General features: G+C 44.4%; 1 protein-coding gene across 2 annotated transcripts in view; it reads left to right on the top strand.

Moving 5' to 3' along the window:
• NFX1 (nuclear transcription factor, X-box binding 1) overlaps nucleotides 1–21280 on the top strand; it is a 69000-nt gene that overhangs the window by 13822 nt on the left and 33898 nt on the right. For both annotated transcript variants that reach the window (XM_070053311.2, XM_070053310.2), the window contains exons 3-9: nucleotides 275–433; nucleotides 1234–1311; nucleotides 3245–3350; nucleotides 6292–6363; nucleotides 8256–8395; nucleotides 14076–14175; nucleotides 14259–14476. In XM_070053311.2, coding sequence (XP_069909412.1) covers nucleotides 275–433; nucleotides 1234–1311; nucleotides 3245–3350; nucleotides 6292–6363; nucleotides 8256–8395; nucleotides 14076–14175; nucleotides 14259–14476 — 873 coding nt within the window. The remainder of the gene's footprint in view (nucleotides 1–274; nucleotides 434–1233; nucleotides 1312–3244; nucleotides 3351–6291; nucleotides 6364–8255; nucleotides 8396–14075; nucleotides 14176–14258; nucleotides 14477–21280) is intronic.

The raw sequence follows: 21280 nt of genomic DNA on the forward strand, positions 1-21280 counted from the left end.
TCCGTCTCCCTTGTGGGTGGCAGAGATCAAGTACTTGTCATCACCTTCTGCCTCCCAGGATGTGTATCAGCACAGAGCTGAATCAGCAGTGGAGGAGTTAGGATGTGAACAGGGCACCCTGGTGTGGGATGTGGGCCTCCCATACAGTGTATTAAGTGCCACACCAAATGCCTGACTCTGGGTTCTTAAATGACTTGTTGCTCCTTGGTTAACCAAAGTGAGGTATGGGTTTCTGTGTTTGAGTTTATCTTTTTCTATTTTGTTTTCTAAACAGGTTCTCTAATTGAACAGCTAACTACAGAAAAATATGAGTGTATGGTGTGCTGTGAGTTGGTTCGCGTCACAGCCCCAGTGTGGAGTTGTCAGAGTTGCTACCATGTTTTTCATTTGAGTTGCATAAAGAAATGGGCGAGGTCTCCAGCATCTCAAGCAGGTGATTTCTCTCTTCTGAGTAGTTATTTTCATCCATTTGGTATATTCAGGTTTTAAACCTAGGATCAAAAATACTGTTGAAATCCTTTCAAGTACTTTATCTGCAGAGAGAGAATGTTGCCTTAATCACATATCAGATGACTAGAATTAAGTTGTAGATCTTACATAAACCAGCTAAACATGACAATATTAAAATAGATTTAGGTTCTGATAAAAATCAGTCACTTTTATGGAAAATTGTAGCTTTTATCTAAGTAGCAGCTAGAGGAAACATTTCTTGGATGGTTTGCCTTAGAAATTTATAGAACACAATTGTCTAATAGTTGTTTAATTTATCCTAAGAATATCGAAGTTGTTTTGCCTTTTACAGATATTCTCTGTAGCTCATTGTAGTAGCTTTTCCCCAAAGTGTTCTCATATTCATGGATAATGCAACTATTATTATTAATATGTTTTCTGAAATATGGCTCTCTAGTTCAAAACACCTAAATTTTTCCTGCCTATACTGAAGTATTCTGTCCTTATTTTTTGCAAGGCAAGATTCAGATAATATTAACATTAGGAATACTAGAACAAAATGAATACTTGCTTGATTCATTGTATCTGAAAGTCCTTATAAGTATAAGCCCAAATACAGAATTTAAGCAAAGCATTCAGTATTTTGAGTTTGTTTCTTAAATGTCTGATATATTTGTGTTGAAACTATTACCACTGCTTTAATATGTTGGCTTCCTATAACTTACATTGTTTAAAAAAAATTTTTTTTTTTTCATTTGACTTACTCCCATTTTTTGCTGACAGATGGCCAGAGTGGTTGGAGGTGCCCTGCCTGTCAGAATGTTTGTGCACACGTTCCCAACACCTACACTTGTTTCTGTGGTAAGTTTGTATAGATTGGAGTCTCTTTCACTTCAAACACTGTACCCCAGTTCCTAATCCAGGAGAGGTGGTTTGCTGGGCACCATCGTACTCATGTTGTCCATCACACGGCTGGATTCATGGGCCTTTGTGCTCTTGGGCACACTCTTTGGAGGTGGGCCATCCATCTTTTCCTGCCAACCAAGCTCATGCTGCTTCGGAGCAGTGGGGCAGTCTTAGTTGTGAGACTAGAGCAGACCAGGTGGTAGGGGCAGGTATAGACATGGGCTCCCTCTCATTCCCAGCTGCAAGTTTTGGTAGTCCGGATTTGAGCAGCATGAATTAAAGGTAATGCTTATTGTTATCCAAGAAATAAGTTGTTGGTCTTTTCTGTAAACCAGCATTACAAACTCTGTCCTTACATCCTCCCACTTTGTGGAATACAAGTATTTCCTGTTTTTGAATAACTCAGTTTTCCTATGGATTAGGAAAAAAACTTCCTGTGATCCAGATGCTCATTCCTGCTGCTAACCTATTTCCTGCATGTCCTTTTATCCCCTTCCTGTCTTTTAATGACTGACCTTCTCTATCTAGTTGTTGATTCTTCACGTTTTGTTTCTTAACCATTTGTTTCCCTCCTTGAACCATTGACATTCTGCTTCTGTCCTTAATGTCTCACTGAACGTGAATGCAGAAGTCGTCAGTGATCCTTCCTGACCACATTTAGAGCTGAGTTGTAAACTCTTAACCTTTTTGGCTACTTTCACCAGGAGTTAGTCATTGGCCATTAATTTTTTATCTTCTGAATTCAATCCCTTGGTGAACTCACTCACTGACTATGGAGATTGTTTTTCCCTTTTCTATTCTTTTCTTTTTAAGATTTATTTTATTTATTTGAAAGAGTTATAGAGAGAGGTAGAGCCAGAGAGAGAGAGAAGTCTTCCATCCATTGGTTCACTCCTCCAAAATGACCACAACTGCCAGAGCTGGGCTGATCCAAAGCCAGGAGCTTCTTCAGGGACTCCCACATGGGTACAGGGGCGCAAGGACTTGGGCCGCCTTCTGCTACTTTCCCAGGCCATAGCAGAGAGCTGGATCAGAAGTGGAGCAGCCGGAACTTGAACCGGCACCCATATGGGATGCCGGCGCTGCAGGCTGGTACTTTAACCTGCTGAGCTACAGCGCTGGCCCCTCCCCTTCTTTTCTTTAGATCTTCATTCTCAAGTTCTGACACCAAATGGCCTTTTCCACCTGCAGTGCTATCATCCCATATGGGCTGCAGTTCAAGTCCAGATGCTCCACTTCAATCCAACTCCCTGCTAATGTGCCTGGGAAAGCAGTGGAGGATGGCCGAAAAGCTTGGGCCCCTGCATCCACATGGGAGACCTGGCTCCTGGCATAGGCCTGGCCGTTGCAGCAATTTGGGGAGTGAACCATCAGATGGAAGATTCATCTCTCTCTGTCTCTCTCTCCCCCTTTCTCCCTCTCCTTCTCTGTATCTCTGCCTTTTGAATAAATCTTAAAAAAAAAAAAAAAAAGGATTTGCAGTATGACACTCATTATAAAATTACAGCCATTTTATCCCTACTTTGTAGCTTTAGGTGAGTTACTGCTACACAAAGGATTTATAGCCTTTCCAGCTCTTATTGCCTCCTCCATGTGTTTGTAGTATCTTCTCTTATTCCCTCTTTCTGATCCTTACCACAGGTACTTCCATAATAGTCCAGTGCACATTTGTAGAGGCTTATCTTAAGATTTATCATACTCAGTTAAGCTTTTGATGAGTAGCATTACATTCATCTCCTTTTACTTTAGGGTGTGAGATAATGCATTTGTTGAACTAATGAAAGCCACACGGAAGTTTCATGCTCTCTAGCTAAACTGCACTGTTTGATTAAAATCAAGGATATGATTGAAGTTTTTGCCATTGACTCTCTGATCTGATGTGTTTTAGGCAAGGTAAAGAATCCTGAATGGAGCAGAAATGAAATTCCGCATAGTTGTGGTGAGGTTTGTAGAAGGAAACAGCCTGGCCAGGACTGTCCACATTCCTGTAATCTGTAAGTTGGAACTCTAGATCCCTGGGGATTCCTGGTAGACATGCTTTGCTGATGGTTCTAAGTACACATATCTGGTTCGCACGTAACAGGCTGGGGTAAAGGTTGTACCAGGAACTTTACATGTGAACTTGTATAGGTATTTATTTCCACTTCACAGATGAGGCTCAGAAAGGCCGAGTATCTTGCCCAATGTCACATTGCTAGAAGATGATGATAGAGCTGAAATTTCCAAAGCCAGTGTTTCTCCCCCACTATATTACACCGATGTGTCTCAGATATTTTAGCCTCTGCTGCTGTCCAGGCTGGAAAGAGCAGAGTATAACCTCTGTCTGGAAGGCAGTTGTATGGTTTTTTTAAAGGTTTATTTATTTATTTACTTGCATGAATATTATTTATATGAATACTTATTTACTTATGTGAAAGGCAGAGTGACAGAGAGAGAGATAGAGAGAGAGAGAGAGAGAGATCTTCCGAGGCCAGTGCTGTGGCATAGCAGGTAAGGCCACTGCCTGCATGGCCAGCATCCCGTGTGGGCACCGGTTCGAGACCCAGCTGCTCCACTTCCAATCCAGCTCTCTGCTGTGGCCTGGGAAAGCAGTGGAGGATGGCTTAGGTCCTTGGGCCTCTGCACCCTCATGGGAGACCCAGAAGAAGTTCCTGGCTCCTGGCTTCAGATCAGCACAGCTCCAGCCATTGGGCCAACTGGGGAGTGAACCAACAGATGGAACATCTCTCTCTCTCTCTCTCTGCCTCTGCATCTCTCCGTGTGTAACTCTGACTTTCAAATAAATTAATAAATCTTTTTTAAAAAAAGAATACAAGTAATGCTTAAAAAAAAGAGAGAGATCTTCCATCTCGTGGTTCACTTTTCAAATGACTGCAACAGCCAGAGTTAGGCCAGGCTGAAGCCTGGAGCCAGGAACTCCCATCTGGATCTCCCACATGCGTATCTGTAGCTGAAGTACTTAGATCATCATTCACTGCTTCCTAGGTGCGTTAGTGGGAGACTAGATCAGCAGTGGAACAGCCAAGAGTATCAGTAGTCTTTCAGACTCAACTGAACAGCATGGCCTTGATCTCCTAGGCTGTCAGCCCATCCTTCCCTCTGACCACTGGCATAGGTCCTTCCTTCGGGATTTATTTGCTGACTAGACTCCTCCTTTTATGAGGCAGTTTTCAAAAGATATATTTATTTATATATATAAGGCCGAGTTGATAGAGAAAGAGGTCTTCCATCTCCTGATTCATTCCCAAAATGCTTGCAACACCCAGTCTGCACCCCAGAGCAGTTGAATCGGAACATTTATAGTTTTTAAAGCTTTCCAGGTGCTTCTGATATGTAGCCGGAGTTGCAAATCTGCCCTAATGGTTAAAAAAAAAAAATAACCCTAGGTTTAGGTCCAGGCTTCAGGGATATTTGAGATGACCTGAAGTCACTCACATGGGACCAGTATTTATCTGGTCTGAAATTACCAAATGTACAGCCATGAAATTTGGCTCACTTGAAAGGGTTGAGAAGTATCATCTGAAATGTAGCTTAAATTTATGTCTCCTAAGGGTCCTTGTTTGTGGGTTGTTTTCAGTGTTTAAACTTTATTTATTTAAGAATTACTGGAAGTGGACATTTGGCACAGCAGTTAAAACACTAATTAGGATGCCCTATTACATAATGAAGTGCCTGGGATCAAATCCCTGCTCCACTTCCAATTCTAGCCTCTTGCTAATGCACACTCTGGGAGGCAGCAGATAATGGCTCAGGTACCTCTGTGAGAACCACATTAAGTTCCAGACTGCTGGCTTTGGTCTGGCCCACCCAAGGCTGTTGCAGACATTGGGGAATGAGCTAGTGATTGGAAGCTCTCTGTCTCTATGTCTCTTTCACGTCTCTGCCTTTCAAATAAAATGAAAGTCAAAAAAAATTTTTTTTTTTTTGACAGGCAGAGTGGACAGTGAGAGAGAGACAGACAGAGAGAAAGGTCTTCCTTTGCCGTTGGTTCACCCTCCAATGGCCGCCGCAGCTGGTGCGCTGCGGTCGGCGCACTGCGCTGATCCAATGGCAGGAGCCAGGTACTTATCCTGGTCTCCCATGGGGTGCAGGGCCCAAGCACTTGGGTCATCCTCCACTGCACTTCCCTGGCCACAGCAGAGAGCTGGCCTGGAAGAGGGGCAACCGGGACAGAATCCGGTGCCCCGACTGGGACTAGAACCCGGTGTGCGGGCGCCGCAAGGCGGAGGATTAGCCTAGTGAGCCGTGGCGCCGGCCCAATTTTTTAAATATTAAGAACTTTTGAAAATGAGTTACCAGAGCTGGTTTAAGAGTCACATAAAAAAACTAAAAACTATAGGCACATCTGTTTTTCAGAGCAACTTCAGTTATTTACCTGATAAATTAGGTGTGGCTCTGCTTGGTTTTTAATTCCCAAAGGATTATGATTTAGTATCACTGGGGACAGCTTCTCCTCCCCAAAAAAATGTTATAGTAGATGGTCCCAAAATGTTAGAAGTAGAGGTATTTCTGAAGCTGTATGTGTTTTACCAGTGTATATGCTTTAAAGAGAGCAGTATTTATTTGAATATACAAATTCCATTTTATAGTTTTTTTCCTGTTGGTCTCTATGAGCCATACACAGCTCCTATAAGAAGCATTCTTTTCAGAGGTCTAATTCTGACCTATAATGCATGTCTAAGCTCAGATCTTTCTGTGAACCGTCTCCAGTACATTTGCTTCTTACATTACCGCCATTCATCTTTTTATATCCAAATATAACTGGTATTTTTTAATTTAAAAATATAGTTGATACTTCTGTTTAATCAACATTATACAAACACTAAAGCATAGGTTTATTTATTGCCGTTTATGCAGTAGAACACAGCTTTGGGTAGCTTTGTTTGGGTTTGGATACCTGGTATAGTTTTGCCTTGAAACTTTCTTCTTTTTCAGTCTCTGCCATCCTGGACCCTGTCCACCCTGTCCTGCCTTTATGACGAAAGCATGCGAATGTGGACGGACCAGGTAAAGTCAGAATTGCATTCTAAAGAAGACCTCAGTTTCTTCATGGTTGATATACTTGTCAATTTCTAAAACTGATGATTAGTAGGTAGATATAAATAGATATAAATAGTAGGTAGGTGTAAATAGTACTTTCTGTAAACAATAGTTTCCTGTGCTGTGCTAAAGATTTCCGTGGAGAAGAAGTTGTATGAACAGGTGAGATTGTGATTCAGTTAGCCATTTCAGGTGAACTGCCCAATATGACTGTGATTCTTTTTAAACCTCTCTAGTGAGTGGCTGAATCAGGAGTTGAACCCATGCCTATTAAGGTTCAGGAGGCGGGGACTATTTTCCTGTGCCGAGCACAGTATCTGGCATTGAGGAAGTTTTCAGTTTTTATTGGCTGAAAGAATAACTGAGCCCCAAAGCCTATCATCTTTCCGTTATAATGCAAGTTCTGCATCATCATTGCAGTGATCATTGAGAACTGTGAAGTGCCTCTGAGGCCCTGTAACATCTTAAAGTGAGTTTGGAACCAGGAGACAAGATGGAATCATGCAGATTTTCAGTGATTCGCATTTGTTTCCTCTCTGCTAAATTAACCACAGTAAGCAGTTTGAGTCACTTGCAAGGTTCTGGGTCAGAAAGGTCAGCTCTGGGCTCTGCCACTTACTGATTTTTTTTTTTTTTATTTTTATTTTATTTATTTTTTTTTTTTTGACAGGCAGAGTGGACAGTGAGAGAGAGAGAGACAGAGAGAAAGGTCTTCCTTTGCCGTTGGTTCACCCTCCAATGGCCGCCGCGGCCGGCGCGCTGCGGCCGGCGCACCGCGCTGATCCGATGGCAGGAGCCAGGAGCCAGGTGCTTTTCCTGGTCTCCCATGGGGTGCAGGGCCCAAGCACCTGGGCCATCCTCCACTGCACTCCCTGGCCACAGCAGAGGGCTGGCCTGGAAGAGGGGCAACCGGGACAGAATCCGGAGCCCCTACCGGGACTAGAACCCGGTGTGCCGGCGCCGCTAGGCGGAGGATTAGCCTAGTGAGCCGCGGCGCCGGCCCACTTACTGATTATTGATCTTGGGCAAGTTCATTGGTCTCACCAACCCTCATTTGTCTTATAAAATAGAAATGATAGTGCCCATGTCAGGGAGTTGATGATAGCCAAGGTGTTGGTCATGAGAGTAGCCTAACAGGCCAGTGTGAGACATGCTGAGCACTACAAAGCGATCATCTGTGTATATGTCAGTGCTTCCTTAAAACAAAACATGGAGCTGCAGGAGCGTCGACTCTAAGCAGCAAACCATGACCCTGGAAAGACCTGAAGCCAGTTATCTGAAAGCACTGGCCTGATGTCTTTCTCTAGCTGCTAAATTGGTCAAGATCAGGATATCTATTGGAACAAAACTAGAACGATTTTGCCCACCTTGAATCAGAGTCACATTCAATATCTTCTAAGTACTGTAGTTGTATGTGTGAGTACCAGGTCCCAGGGAAATGCCATGGTACTTTCAATGTATATCAGGTCAGATCTGGGTATATTATTGCTTCTCTTCCTCCTCACTCTGTAAGGTACTGTGGGAGCTCCAGGCAGAGTAGGACTAGAACCCAGATCTTCATCCCTAAGCTCTTTCCCCTGCTGCTTGCTGTATCATGAAACACAGTGACCAAATCACATAATCCTCCCATGATCAGAAAGTGGAGCAGAGAGAAAGGCAGAGTGGGAAATAAAGAGAACAAAGAAAGAGAAAGGAGAAAGAACAGAGAAGGGTAGAGTGAGGAAATAAGAATTAGAAGAGGGAGACATAGAAAAAGTGGGGGAAGGGAGGTCAAGGGAAAAGTTTAATAGGTTTTGAGGGAGGGTTAGGTATTCAGTGGGAACTTAGACTGATGCTGTCTCCTCATCTTCTGTCTTCAGGCACACAGTTCGCTGTGGTCAGGCCATCTCAGTCCATTGTTCTAACCCGTGTGAGAATGTTTTGAACTGTGGTCAGCACCACTGTGCTGAGCTATGCCATGGGGGTCAGTGCCAGCCTTGCCGGATCATACTGAACCAGGGTAAGTGGTAGATGTACTGGATTGTTTCACCAAAAAACTGCTAAAGAAAATAACACACTCAGAAAACCACAGTGAGATACCTATTCAAACCTATGAGGATGGCTAAAACAAAACTAATGACCAAATGTTGGTAATGGGAAGGCAACTGGAATTCTCATGCATTGCTGACAAATATGAAACATGGTGTCACCATTTTGGACAATTCTGCCAGTTTCTTTTTAAGATTTATTTAATTTATTTGAAAGAGTTACAGAGAGGTAGAGACAGAGAGAGAAAGGTCTTTCCTTCCACTGGTTCACTCCCCAAATGGCTGCAATGGGTGGAGCTGAGCCAATCTGAAGCCAGGAGCTTCTTCTGGGTCTCCTATATGGGTGCAGGGGCCCAAGGACTTGGACTGTCCTCCACTGCAGGGAGCTGGATTGGAAGTAGAGCAGTTGGGACTCAAACTGGAGCCTGTATGGGATGCCAGTACTGCATACCAGGGCTTTAATCTGCTGTGCCACAGCACCGGCCCTGCCATTTTCTTATAAAATTAAACCTATGTGTATCATATGATCTAACCATTCCACTATTAGTTTCATACCTAAGTCACACAAAGGTTTGTACAGGAATATATGTGTGTATGAGCCCCAGAATGTCAACAACTCAAATGTCCATTAGCTAGAAAAGGGACATAAATCACAGTATTTTCATACAGTGGAACCTATAAGCAATCAACAATGTATCTCAAAGTCATGTTACGTGAAACAAACTAGATACAGAAAGGAAGTTACTTTATGGTTTTATTTATATGAAATCTAAGAACAGAAAACGAATCTTCTGTTTTAAATACTAGAAAATGGCTTCCTGGAAGTGAGGGTTGTGGGGTAAGGGAGATGAAGAAATTTCCTAGGATGGTAGAAATGTTTGATCTTCTTTTGGGCAGTAGTTATACAGATGTATACAATTTTTTTTTTAAATTTATTTATTTGGCCGGCGCTGCGGCTCACTAGGCTAATGCTCCGCGTTGCGGCGCTGGCACACCGGGTTCTAGTCCAGGTTGGGGTGCCGGATTCTGTCCCAGTTGCCCCTCTTCCAGGCCAGCTCTCTGCTGTGGCCAGGGAGTGCAGAGGAGGATGGCCCAAGTACTTGGGCCCTGCACCCCATGGGAGACCAGGATAAGTACCTGCCTCCTGCCATTGGGTCAGCGCAGTGTGCTGGCCGCAGCGTGCTGGCCGTGGCGGCCATTGGAGGGTGAACCAACGGCAAAGGAAGACCTTTCTCTCTGTCTCTCTCTCTCTCTGTCCACTCTGCCTGTCAAAAAATTTTTAAAAAAATTAAAAAAAAAAAGATTTATTTATTTATTTGAAAGATTTAACAGAGAGAGAGAGAGGTCTTCTAGCCGATGGTTCACTTCCTAATTGGCCACAAAGGCCAGAGCTGCACCGATCCGGAGCCAGGAGCCTCTTCAGGTCTCCCATGCCGGTGCAGAGGCCCAAGGATTTGGGCCATCTTCTACTGCTTTCCCAGGCCATAGCAGAGAGCTGGGTCGGAAGTGAGTCTTGAATCGGCACCCATATGGGATGCTGGCGCTTCAGGCCAGGGTGTTAACCCGCTGGCGCTGGCCCCGATGTATACAATTATTAAAACATACCAAACAACACCTGAAATTTATGTCTTTGTGGTATATTAATTATATCTCAATAGGAAAAAAGTAATTACATGAAAAAAAGTTTTAAGATTTATTTATTTTATTAGAAAAGCAGAATTACAGAGAGTGAAAGAAGGAAAGACCCATCTTCCATCCAGTGGTTCGACCCCCTATGTGGCCACAGGAGCCAGGAGCTTCTTTCAGGTCTCCCACATGGGCAATAGGGACCCAAGGATTTGAGCCATCTTTCTGCTACTTTCTTGGGCATATTAGCAGGGAGCTGGATTGGAAGTGAAACAGCCAGGACTTGAATCTGCACCCATATGGTGCTTACCCTGCTGTGCCACAGTGCAGTGCTGGCCCCTTATGGTTCTTCTTGGGACAAATTCCTACCTGGTCTTAGTCCCTAGAATAGTTATTTTTCTTTCTTTTTTTTTTTTTTTTAAAGATTTATTTTATTTATTTGAAAGACAGAGTTATAGAGAGAGGTAGAGACAGAGAGAGAGGTCTTCCATCCGCTGGCTCACTCTCCAGATGGCCGCAGAGCCAGAGCTGCACTAATCTGAAGCCAGGAGCCAGGAGCTTCTTCCTGGTCTCCCACGTGGGTGTAGGGGCCCAAGGACTTGGGCCATCTTCTACTGCTGCTTTCCCAAGCCATAGCAGAGAATTGGATTGGAAGTGGAGCAGCCAGGTCTTGAACCAGCGCCCATATGGGATGCCGGTGCTTCAGGCCAGAGCTTTAACCCGCTGCGCCACAGCGCCAGCCCCTAGAATAGTTATTTTTCCTCAAAAACTATTGGTGTCGTTTTATCTTAAGGATCCTGTATAACTGATCTAATGTTTTTCTTTATATTATACATTTTATGCTGTGACTCATTCTATATTTCTACTATTGTTTCCCTTTTTCTTTTCATATTCTTTTAATATACATTCTTGTTATCTTTCACATATCCTTAGAAGATGCTCCAAATCCATTTTGAAATAATGTGTTATGTACATATCAGCAGTTTTGTCTTAGTATAAATGATGGGATGGGAAGAGTTTCCTTGATCTAGCCATTTTTAGCTCCTGATTCACACTGGTTTTTGCTCAGCTAAATCATCCAAGTCTTTTTTGTATAAATTTGTATAGGTTCTAGTCTCTTCCTTCTTGTTTTCGTGTAGTTGATTTTTCAACTTGGGTGAAAACTTTTTGTATGTCCATGTTAAAACTAACAGAGTGTTTTGGCCCCATGTATAGTCTATCTTCTCAGATTATCTCAGATTATCTTCTAGGATTCTTCTCAGCCTTTTTTTTTTTTTTTTTTTTTTGACAGGCAGAGTGGATAGTGAGAGAGACAGAGAGAAAGGTCTTCCTTTTGCCATTGGTTCACCCTCCAATGGCCGCCACGGCTGGCGTGCTGTGGCCCGCGCACCGCACTGATCCGAAGGCAGGAGCCAGGTGCTTCTCCTGGTCTCCCATGGGGTGCAGGGCCCAAGCACTTGGGCCATCCTCCACTGCCTTCCCAGGCCACAGCAGAGAGCTGGCCTGGAAGAGGGGCAACCAGGACAGAATCCAGTGCCCCGACCGGGACTAGAACCCGGTGTGCCAATGCCACAAGGCGGAGGATTAGCCTAGTGAGCCGCGGCGCCGGCCCTTCTCAGCCTTATCTAGAGATTTAATACACATGCCTTTTGGGTCTTTATTCTTATATTGTACAGATGCAGGCTGGTGACACGGTTATTTCTCCCAACTGTCTCTGAGTCTTTTAATACTGTTTAGCCAACTGTGACCGCACCTCACTTCTGTCATCAGCTTGTATTTTTGTTTCTTGTGTCTAAGCGTAGCAGAATTCACTGCCAGTGCAGACCTGAAGATTCAGCAGAGATACCTCAAGTAATTGGGTTCTCAGCTCCTGGCTCCGTCCTAGGGCATTTGGGGAGTGATGCAGCAGATGGGAGTTAACTCTCTTTCTCTGCTTCTCAAATAAGTTAGAGTCTTGATTATGTCTTTGGTGACTTGGGTTTTTCCTTTTTCCCTGTGACAGTAGAAGCTTCTGAGTCTATTCAGTGTATTATTTCAAATGCTTTCTTAGAAACGTTATTTCTGGGGCTGGCACTGTAGCGTAGCAGGTAAAGCTGCCGCCTGCAGTGCTGGTGTCCCTTATGGGCACTGGTTCGAGTCCTGGATGTTGTACTTCCCATCCAATTGTCTGCTATAGCCTGGGAAAGCAGTGGAAGGTGGCCCAAGTGCTTGGGCCCCTGCACCCACATGAGAGACCTAGAACTTCTGGCTTTGGATTGGTGCAGCTCCGGCCATTGCAGCCATCTGAGGGAGTGAACCAGTGGATGGAAACCACCCCCCCCCCCAAACTCTGGCTTTTAAATTAATAAATAAATCTTTGTTTAAAAATTTATTTCTTATTACATATGTGATTTTTAATGTTTTTTTTAAATACACATATTCCTTTTTTAATTTTTTTTAATTTTATTTGAAAGAGTTACATAGAGAGAGAAGGAGAGGCAGAGAGAGAGGTCTTCCATGTGCTGGTTCACTCCCCAGTTGGCTGCAAAGGCCAGAGCTGTGCTGGTCCAAAGCCAGGAGCCAGGAGCTTCTTCCAGGTTTCCCATGTGGGTGCAGGGGCCCAAGGACTTGGGCCATCTTCTGCTGCTTTCCCAGGCCATAGCAGAGAGCTGGATCAGAAGTGGAGTAGCTGGGAATTGAACCAGTGCCCATGTGGGATGCCAGCACTGCAGGTGGCGGCCTTACCCACTATGCTACAGCGCCAGCCCCAATATTTTATTTTTATAATGCATATATTCTGATGTTGACTTTCTTTGTAGCTACATATCTAATTTGTGTTGAGAAAAGAAAACATCATTAACTTTTAAGAATTTCAATTGCATTTCTATTTTTGTTATTTCCTATGTAGGACTTGAATAGATTTGTTTATTTTTTAAAATTTGTTTTATTTATTTGAAAGGCAGAGTTAGAGTGAGAGAGAGAGGTCTTCCATCCGATGATTCACTCCCCAAATGGCCTTAGCCACCAGGGCTAGGCCAGGCTGGAGCCAGGAGCAGGGGCCCAAGCACTTGGGCCATCTTCTGCTGCTTTTCCAGGCACATTAGCAGGGAGTTGGATCAGAAGTGGAGCAACCAGGTTTGAACTAGTGCCAGTATAGGATGCCAGTGATGCAGGCAGCAGTAATAGTATAGAATTTATACCATCATCCCAATGTTTAAAATTTATTTTTAGCAGGAGGGACTTTTTTCAAGCATTGTGTATGAACCTGAATATATAAAATATCAAATCTGTACTGCTTGGGTTAAGATGAGGATGGGGGATCCAGGTGTCAGCCACTCTACCACTACCTTCAGCTTAGCTTGTCCATCCTCTGTGACATATCCAGGGGACCCCAGGGGAGCCTCATCGTCAGTGGTATTTAATCCAGGTCTTATAGACCACACAGCATTCTCTTAGATTAGGGTCTCTTGCACTCTCCTGCTGTCTTGGAATGTGCTGCAGAGACTATGAGATGTTGACAGTTTAACAAGGACTTTTAAATTTCTTCTTGTTTTAAAAGCACTTAGGGCCGGCGCCGTGGCTCACTTGGTTAATCCTCTGCCTGAGGCCCCGGCACCCCAGGTTCTAGTCCCAGTTGGGGCGCCGGGTACTAGTCCCGGTTGCTCCTCTTCCAGTCCAGCTCTCTGCTGTGGCCCAGGAGGGCAGCAGAGGATGGCCCAAGTGCTTGGGTCTCCGCATCCGCATGGAAGACTGGGAGGAAGCACCCGGCTCCTGGCTTCGGATTGGCGCAGCGCCGGCTGTGACGGCCATTTGGGGAGTGAACCAGCAGAAGGAAGATCTTTCTCTCTGTCTCTCTCACTGTCTAACTCTGCCTGTCCAAAAAAAAAAAAAGGCACTTAGGTGGGTCTTAGGGCTGTTGTATGAAGAACCATATTGTTATCTGCAGTCAGGTCTGATCAGCACCCTACTGAATAGCATTTCATGTTTATTTAGAATATTTTAAAAATCTAAAGGTTACTGATGTTGTTTTTGAAATGTGCTTTCAAGTATGCTACTGTGGCAGCACCACCCGAGATGTGTTATGTGGAACAGACACAGGGAAGTCTGATGGATTTGGGGACTTCGGCTGTTTAAAGATATGTGGCAAGTAAGGTTTTACATTTTTCTCAGTTATAGTAAAGCTGCATACCATGCAACAATTATGTGCTAACCTGTTGTTTTTCTTAACAGGGATTTGAAATGTGGGAACCATACGTGTTCTCAAGTGTGCCACCCTCAGCCTTGCCAGCCATGTGCACGCCTCCCTCATCTGGTGCGCTATTGCCCTTGTGGTCAAACTCCTCTCAGCCAATTGCTGGAACTTGGAAGTAGTAGTCGGAAAACATGCATGGATCCTGTCCCCTCATGTGGAAAAGTGTGTGGCAAACCTCTGCCTTGTGGTTCCTTAGGTAACTAGTTCACATAAAGTTGACTTTAAAAATATTAATGTAAATGTTTGACAGCAATGACATTTAAACAAAGTAGCATCAAATACCAGCTGTGGTGTTGGGTTCTTCTAAATATTATTATCAGATTTATATGGTGCCTTTTTCTTCTCAGAGTATGCTTGTGATTTGTCCAAGTGATCCCTCCAGTTCAGGTATTTTATTGCTAACTGGGCAGTAGTAGTGAGATGCTATAAAGTGGGAGGTTATGATTTCTCTTAGCATTCTGCACTAGTAAAAACACTACATATACTTTTACTAATCCAAGACCAGCTCAGCAAGTATTTGAAAACACTTTTTCAGATCATAGAAGCAAGCTAAAATAACTGTAGGTGACAAGTTTTAGAACTGAAATTCTAAGTACAGTAAAATTTCAGCCATTTAAACCATCCAAGGAATGTCATGGGTAAGTTTTTCATCTGTCTGAGAATAACACCTCTTGAACGTTATCTTAGATGAAGACTTTTCTGAGATTTGCATTCTCTTCTTCACACAGGTTACTGAAAATCTTTCCACTTTTGACTCAGAGTGTTTTTTTTTTTTTTTTTTAAGATTTATTTTTTTGAAAGGCAGAATTACAGAGAGGCAGAGACTGAGAGAGAGAGAGAGAGAGAGGTCTTCCATCTGCTGGTTCACTCCCTAGATGGCTGCAGTGGCCAGGGCTGTGCCGATCTGGAGCCAGGAGCTTCTTCTGGGTCTCCCACGCAAGTGCAGGGGCCCAGGGACTTGGACCATCTTCCACTGCTATCCCAGGCCATAGCAGAGAGCTGGATCAGAAGTGGAACAGGTGGGACTCAAATCGGCGCCCATTTGAGATGCCGGCACTGCACGCAGTGGCTTACCTGCTATGTCACAGTGCTGGCCCCTTATAAGAATTTTGTATACAATGACCACATGTCCTTCCCTGAGACTTAGGTATCCTGTTGGAGGTAAGAGAAAATGAAAGTGAGCTCCACAAGGCAGCTTGAGCAAAAGAAGGATAGTAACTGTCAGTAACAGAGCCTAGGCTGGGACAAAACCAGGCCAAGGGATTAGTAGATCACCACTGTACCTCAACAGGCCTTTCCTCATGGCAAGCTTTGAAAGAACTAAGCTATGTTGAACTAAGATGACAGGACAAGCCTATGACTAGTGCTAATAACTGCTCTCAAATTGGTTCAGGCCTATCTTATCTTTAGATAGCTTGTTTAGGTCTTTTAGTATTTCGCACAGTAGGACATTTTCATCCCAGACGAGTGGCTTCTAAACAGGAGGCTGTGGTGGAGTTCTGCTTCATGATAGTATCAGGAGGAGTGCCTCTTGAAGCCAACCCCCAGTAAAGCATTGCTGGGGAAAATTGCCCAAAAGCGACTGTTGACAATTTGGAAATTGTCTTTAATCAAATAAAACTTGGGTATGCAACAGCAAGTGTGTGGTGTTTGAGCCACAGTCCACTCCCTTTCTCTCCCCCTCCGTCCAGCTTGATAAACACTCCACTTGGGATGAATATGGACAGTAATACAGGGCTTTTCTCTCCCCTCAGCTCCCCGTCATTAGGGGCAGACTGTCCACAGTCCTCATTCCCTCCAACTTCAAAGTAAGGAGACTGGATTTCTGATGAGTGCAGCCAAGAGGTGGGGCTCTTTCTACCCAGCCCCACCCACAGGATGGAGATTCTACCCCATTTGCAGCTGAATACCAGAGCCTAGTCATCTTCATCCTAGCTCACTCTGAGGGCAAGCCTTCTTCTTTAGGAGAAGCTGGCCAAAGAGACCAAAAGCTGCCAGCCAGAGTAGTGCCTCAGAGAATTTTCCCAGGGGAGAGGAAGTCCATAAGAAGAGAGTTGCAGAATACTCCCCAAAGGATCTGAGTTGATTTGAAACAGTGGAGAAATTCGGGCCTAAGGGCACTTCAGGAGATAGTAGCTTCTCCTAAGAGCAGTAAGCTAAACTGGAGGACAGCTGGAGAGCTGGTTCACCTGGAGAGCTAGGAAAGGAGATTGCTGAGAGACCAGAAGGCAGTGGAATGGCACAAAGTGCTGAAAGGGGTCTGCATCGTGGCACAACAGGTTAAAATGCCACTTGGGATACCATATCAGATCCTGCTTCCTGCTAATGCATGCTGGGAGGCAGCTGATTACGGCCAAGTTCTTGGATCTCTGCCAGCCACATGGAGATTGGTTAGACTTCCTGGTTCTTGACTTCAGCCTAGCCCAGCCCTGGCTATTGCAGGCATTTGGCGAGTGAACCAGCAAATGGAAAACCTAAGCCACCCCCCTTTCTGTGTGTGTTTGTATGTCTGTCTATCTGTCTTGGTCTCACTGCCTTTCATATAAATAAGTAAATAATTAAACTTTTTTTAATAGAAGTTCAAGGAAAACTGTTAACCATGAATCTTAGATCAGCAAAACTGTCTTTCAAAAAGGATGATAAAAACTGGGAGAAATGAATCTCTAGCAGACAGACCAGCTTTATAATAAAAACTAAACCAACTTCTTTAGGCTAAAAGCAAGTAATGGGGCTGTTGTTTGGCACATTGGTTAAACTGCCACTTAGATCTCCATATCCTGTATCAGGATGTTTAGGTTCAAGTCCCAGCTCCACTCTTCATTCCAGCATTCTGCTAATACACACTTGGAAGCAGCAGGTGATGACTGAAATACATGGGTCCCTGCCACCCGTGTTGGGACCTGGATTAGATTCTGGGCCCCTGACCTTTAAGGAGTGAACCAGAGGATGGCTTTTGCAGACATTTGAGGAATGAACCAGCTGATGGGAGATCTCTTTCTGCTTTATAAACAAACAAATGAGAGAGAGGCACACATTTTTATTTATTTATTTAAGATCTGTTTGTTTGAAAGGCAGAGTAACAGAGATGGGGTGTTAGGTAGGAAGTTAGAAATTAGCCTGTGTGTGTGAGAGGGGAGGAATGCAGCAGCATCTGCAGAAGCTCACCTTGGAAGCAGCCCAGTGTTTACAACGCAAAGTCCTGCCCAGACCCTGAAAACTTTCCAGGTGATCTCAGCCCTTCCCCCAAGGAAAGCTCCCTAGGAGAATTCTCAGCACTACATGGGTTACCTGGCCCGATAGCATGGAGCAATAAAACCTTCACAGCCTTCCTCCAAGCCAGGCACCTTAGGGGAAGCTCTTCTGCCCTGTGCCAGGAGAGCTCCCCAGTCTGATAACACTGAGTAGTAAACCTGGAGAGGAATTTCCTAAGTTACACTCAGCAGAGCAGAAGAAAGAGGGGGTAAAGAGAAACAATGGGAAGAACAAGACCGATTCCTTTAAAAATGGTGTATTCTCTCCATTTAACCATGTAACCTTACTTTCCCCCAGTTTGAGTGACTGGGCACTCTCTCAGGTTCTGCCTGGAGAGGTGCCCATACATTCTAAATGATGCCCTACCCCCCAATAAACCTTGTTACTTTGCTTTCCACTGCTCTCTGTCTCACGCCTGCATTCTTTCTTGTGCAAAGATGAACCCACTCATCTCTGCTAACAGAGAGAGAAAGAGAGCACGTGAGCGAGCACATCTGGCTACTCCCCAAGACCACAATAGTCAGGGCTGGACCAGGCTGAAGCCAGGAGCCAAAAACTCCATCCTGGTCTCCACACAGGTGGCAGAAGCCCAAGCCATGGACCATCTTCCACTGCACTGCCTTCCCAGGTAAATTAGCAGGAAGCTGGTTTGGAAGCAAAGTAACTTGAACTGACACTCTGATAAGGGATACCTGCAGCTTAACCTGCTGCACCACAGTGCCTGCCCTAGAGAGGTGAATCTTTTTAAAACACATAAATTAAAAACTAAAAGCAAGGACGGCACCTGGGCTCAATAGGCTAATCATCCACCTGCGGCACCGGCACCCCATGTTCTAGTCCCGGTCGGGGCAGCAGATTCTGTCCCAGTTGCTCCTCTTCCAGTCCAGCTCTCTGCTGTGGCCCGGAAAGGCAGTGGAGGATGGCCCAAGTGCTTGGGCCCCTGCACCCCATGGGAGACCAGGAGGAAGCACCTGGCTCCTGGCTTTGGATCAGCGCAGCGCAATGGCCGTAGCGGCCATTTGGGGGGTGAACCAATGGAAGGAAGACCTTTCTCTCTGTCTCTCTCTCTCTCACTGTCTAACTCTGTCAAAATAAATAAATAAATTAATTAATTAAAAAAAATAAAAGCAAGTAAACCCAGATAGAACTTCAGATCAGTATGATAAAGAATACTGGTAAAGGTAATTATTTAATTATAAAAGTATACATACATGCTATTTGTCTCAACAAATTTAAAAAGCAATTGTTTAAAATAATATGCATAAAATTATATTACTAAGCCTCTAAGATTTTGAAGTATATTTCATGTTGACAGCACATAAAAGGTGGATGAAATCAAAGTTGAGTTGGAAATAGGAAATAATACTAGATGATAATTTAAACCTACAGATACAGATGAAGAAAATAGGAATGATAAAGAATATAAATGTAACAAACTATAAATATTTGCTTGGTTTATTTTCTCAGCTTCTTTGATAGCTGTGCCATTATATAAAGTTATAATAGTGTAATGTTGGATTTATAACATCCTTGTGATACATACAACAATAATAGCGTAAAAGGAGAGAAGAGGAATAGAGCTATTCAGGAGATGCTCAGAAGGTTCATGGAAAATGCGTATTATGAGAAAAGTATGCATGGATTTCAAAATTTTTGCATTGAAATAAATTCATACTAATTTTTATAAAATTGATTTGGTTAGAATGATCAAATAGATAGGATTAATTATTAAAGGGATCATATAAATAAGATCAAATGTCTGGTAATAATAGAATTTTTTTTTTTTTTTGACAGGCAGAGTGGATAGTGAGAGAGAGAGAGACAGAGAGAAAGGTCTTCCTTTGCCGTTGGTTCACCCTCCAATGGCCGCCGCGGCCGGCGCACCGCACTGATCCGATGGCAGGAGCCAGGAGCCAGGTGCTTTTCCTGGTCTCCCATGGTGTGCAGGGCCCAAGCACCTGGGCCATCCTCCACTGCACTCCCTGGCCACAGCAGAGGGCTGGCCTGGAAGAGGGGCAACCGGGACAGAATCCGGTGCCCCAACCGGGACCAGAACCCGGTGTGCCGGCACCGCTAGGCGGAGAATTAGCCTAGTGAGCCGCGGCACCGGCCAATAATAGAATTAAAAAGGGAAGAATGTTCCAACATGGGAAGCAGTCCACACAGCAGATTCATAGAATGACAATCACTTTAAACAGCACTCTGACCTCAGAATCAGCCCATAAAACACTCCAGTCTTGCTGAAGACCCCATGAGAGCATTTCAGGAGTGGAAAGCCAAGACACTGGTAAAAAAAAAAAAAAAATGTCCTACATGAAGGATCTCTGTGAGAGAGACCCCAGTGATAAGAAGTGGCCATCAAAGAAGGATGTACTTTTCTCTGAAGGGAAGAGCAAATTTGCATTCTGCTTATGGCCTTGTCTAAATACAGTGGAGACTATGGATTCAAAAGGCTTCCATAACCTTGGCAGCTCATGTCAAGAGCCTTGGTTGATCACTGATGTCATACATAAGAGTGTTAATTGTTAAATTAGGCCAGCGCCGCAGCTCACTAGGCTAATCCTCCACCTAGCGGCGCCGGCACACCAGGTTCTAGTCCCGGTAGGGGCACCGGATTCTGTCCCGGTTGCCCCTCTTCCAGGCCTGCTGTCTGCTGTGGCCAGGGAGTGCAGTGGAGAATGTCCCAAGTGCTTGGGCCCTGCACCCCAAGGGAGATCAGGATAAGTACCTGGCTCCTGCCATCGGATCAGCGCGGTGTGCCAGCCGCAGCGTGCTGGCCACGGCGGCCATTGGAGGGTGAACCAACAGCAAAGGAAGACCTTTCTCTCTGTCTCTCTCTCTCTCTCTCTCACTGTCTACTCTGGCTGTCAAAAAAATAAATAAATAAAATAAAAAATAAATAAATAAAAATTGTTAAATTAAGAAAAGGAGGCCGGCGCTGCGGCTCACTAGGCTAATCCTCCGCCTAGCGGCGCCGGCACACCAGGTTCTAGTCCCGGTCGGGGCGCCGGATTCTGTCCCGGTTGCCCCTCTTCCAGGCCAGCTCTCTGCTGTGGCCAGGGAGTGCAGTGGAGGATGGCCCAAGTGCTTGGGCCCTGCACCCCATGGGAGACCAGGAAAAGCACCTGGCTCCTGGCTCCTGCCATCGGATCAGCGCAGTGCGCCGGCCGCAGCGTGCCGGCCGCGGCAGCCATTGGAGGGTGAACCAACAGCAAAGGAAGACCTTTCTCTCTGTCTCTCTCTCTCACTGTCCACTCTGCCTGTCAAAAAAAAAAAAAAAAAGAAAAAGAAAAAAAAAGAAAAGGAGTCATTGTGCATGTGCTTCCCATGCAGGACTTCTGTCCCCAGTGAGTTGTATTATGAGAATTAACTCTAAAACTTGTTCTCTGTGTGTGTGTGTGTGTGTGTGTGTGCAAATTGTTGAAATCTTTACTTAATATAGAGTTGGTCTTCTGTGTATAAAGTTAATTGAAAATGAATCTTAATGGAGAATGGGATTGGGAGGGTAGGTGTGGTGGGAAGAATAACTATATTCCTAAAGTTGTACTTAAGAAATTTGTATTCATTAAATAAAAGGTTTCTTTGGAAGGAAAAAACATAAAAATGTAATATACATATATATTTAAAAGATTGATTTATTTAAAAGGCAGAGTTACAAAGAAAGGGATCTTCCCATCTGTTGACTCACTCCTCAAAGTGGACACAATGGTCTGGACTGAGCCAGGCAAAAGCCAGGAGTCTGGATGGC

Source organism: Oryctolagus cuniculus, chromosome 1 (genome assembly GCF_051225735.1).
Source record: "Oryctolagus cuniculus isolate XC-2025 breed Fujian yellow rabbit chromosome 1, ASM5122573v1, whole genome shotgun sequence".
NCBI classification, from domain to species: domain Eukaryota; kingdom Metazoa; phylum Chordata; class Mammalia; order Lagomorpha; family Leporidae; genus Oryctolagus; species Oryctolagus cuniculus.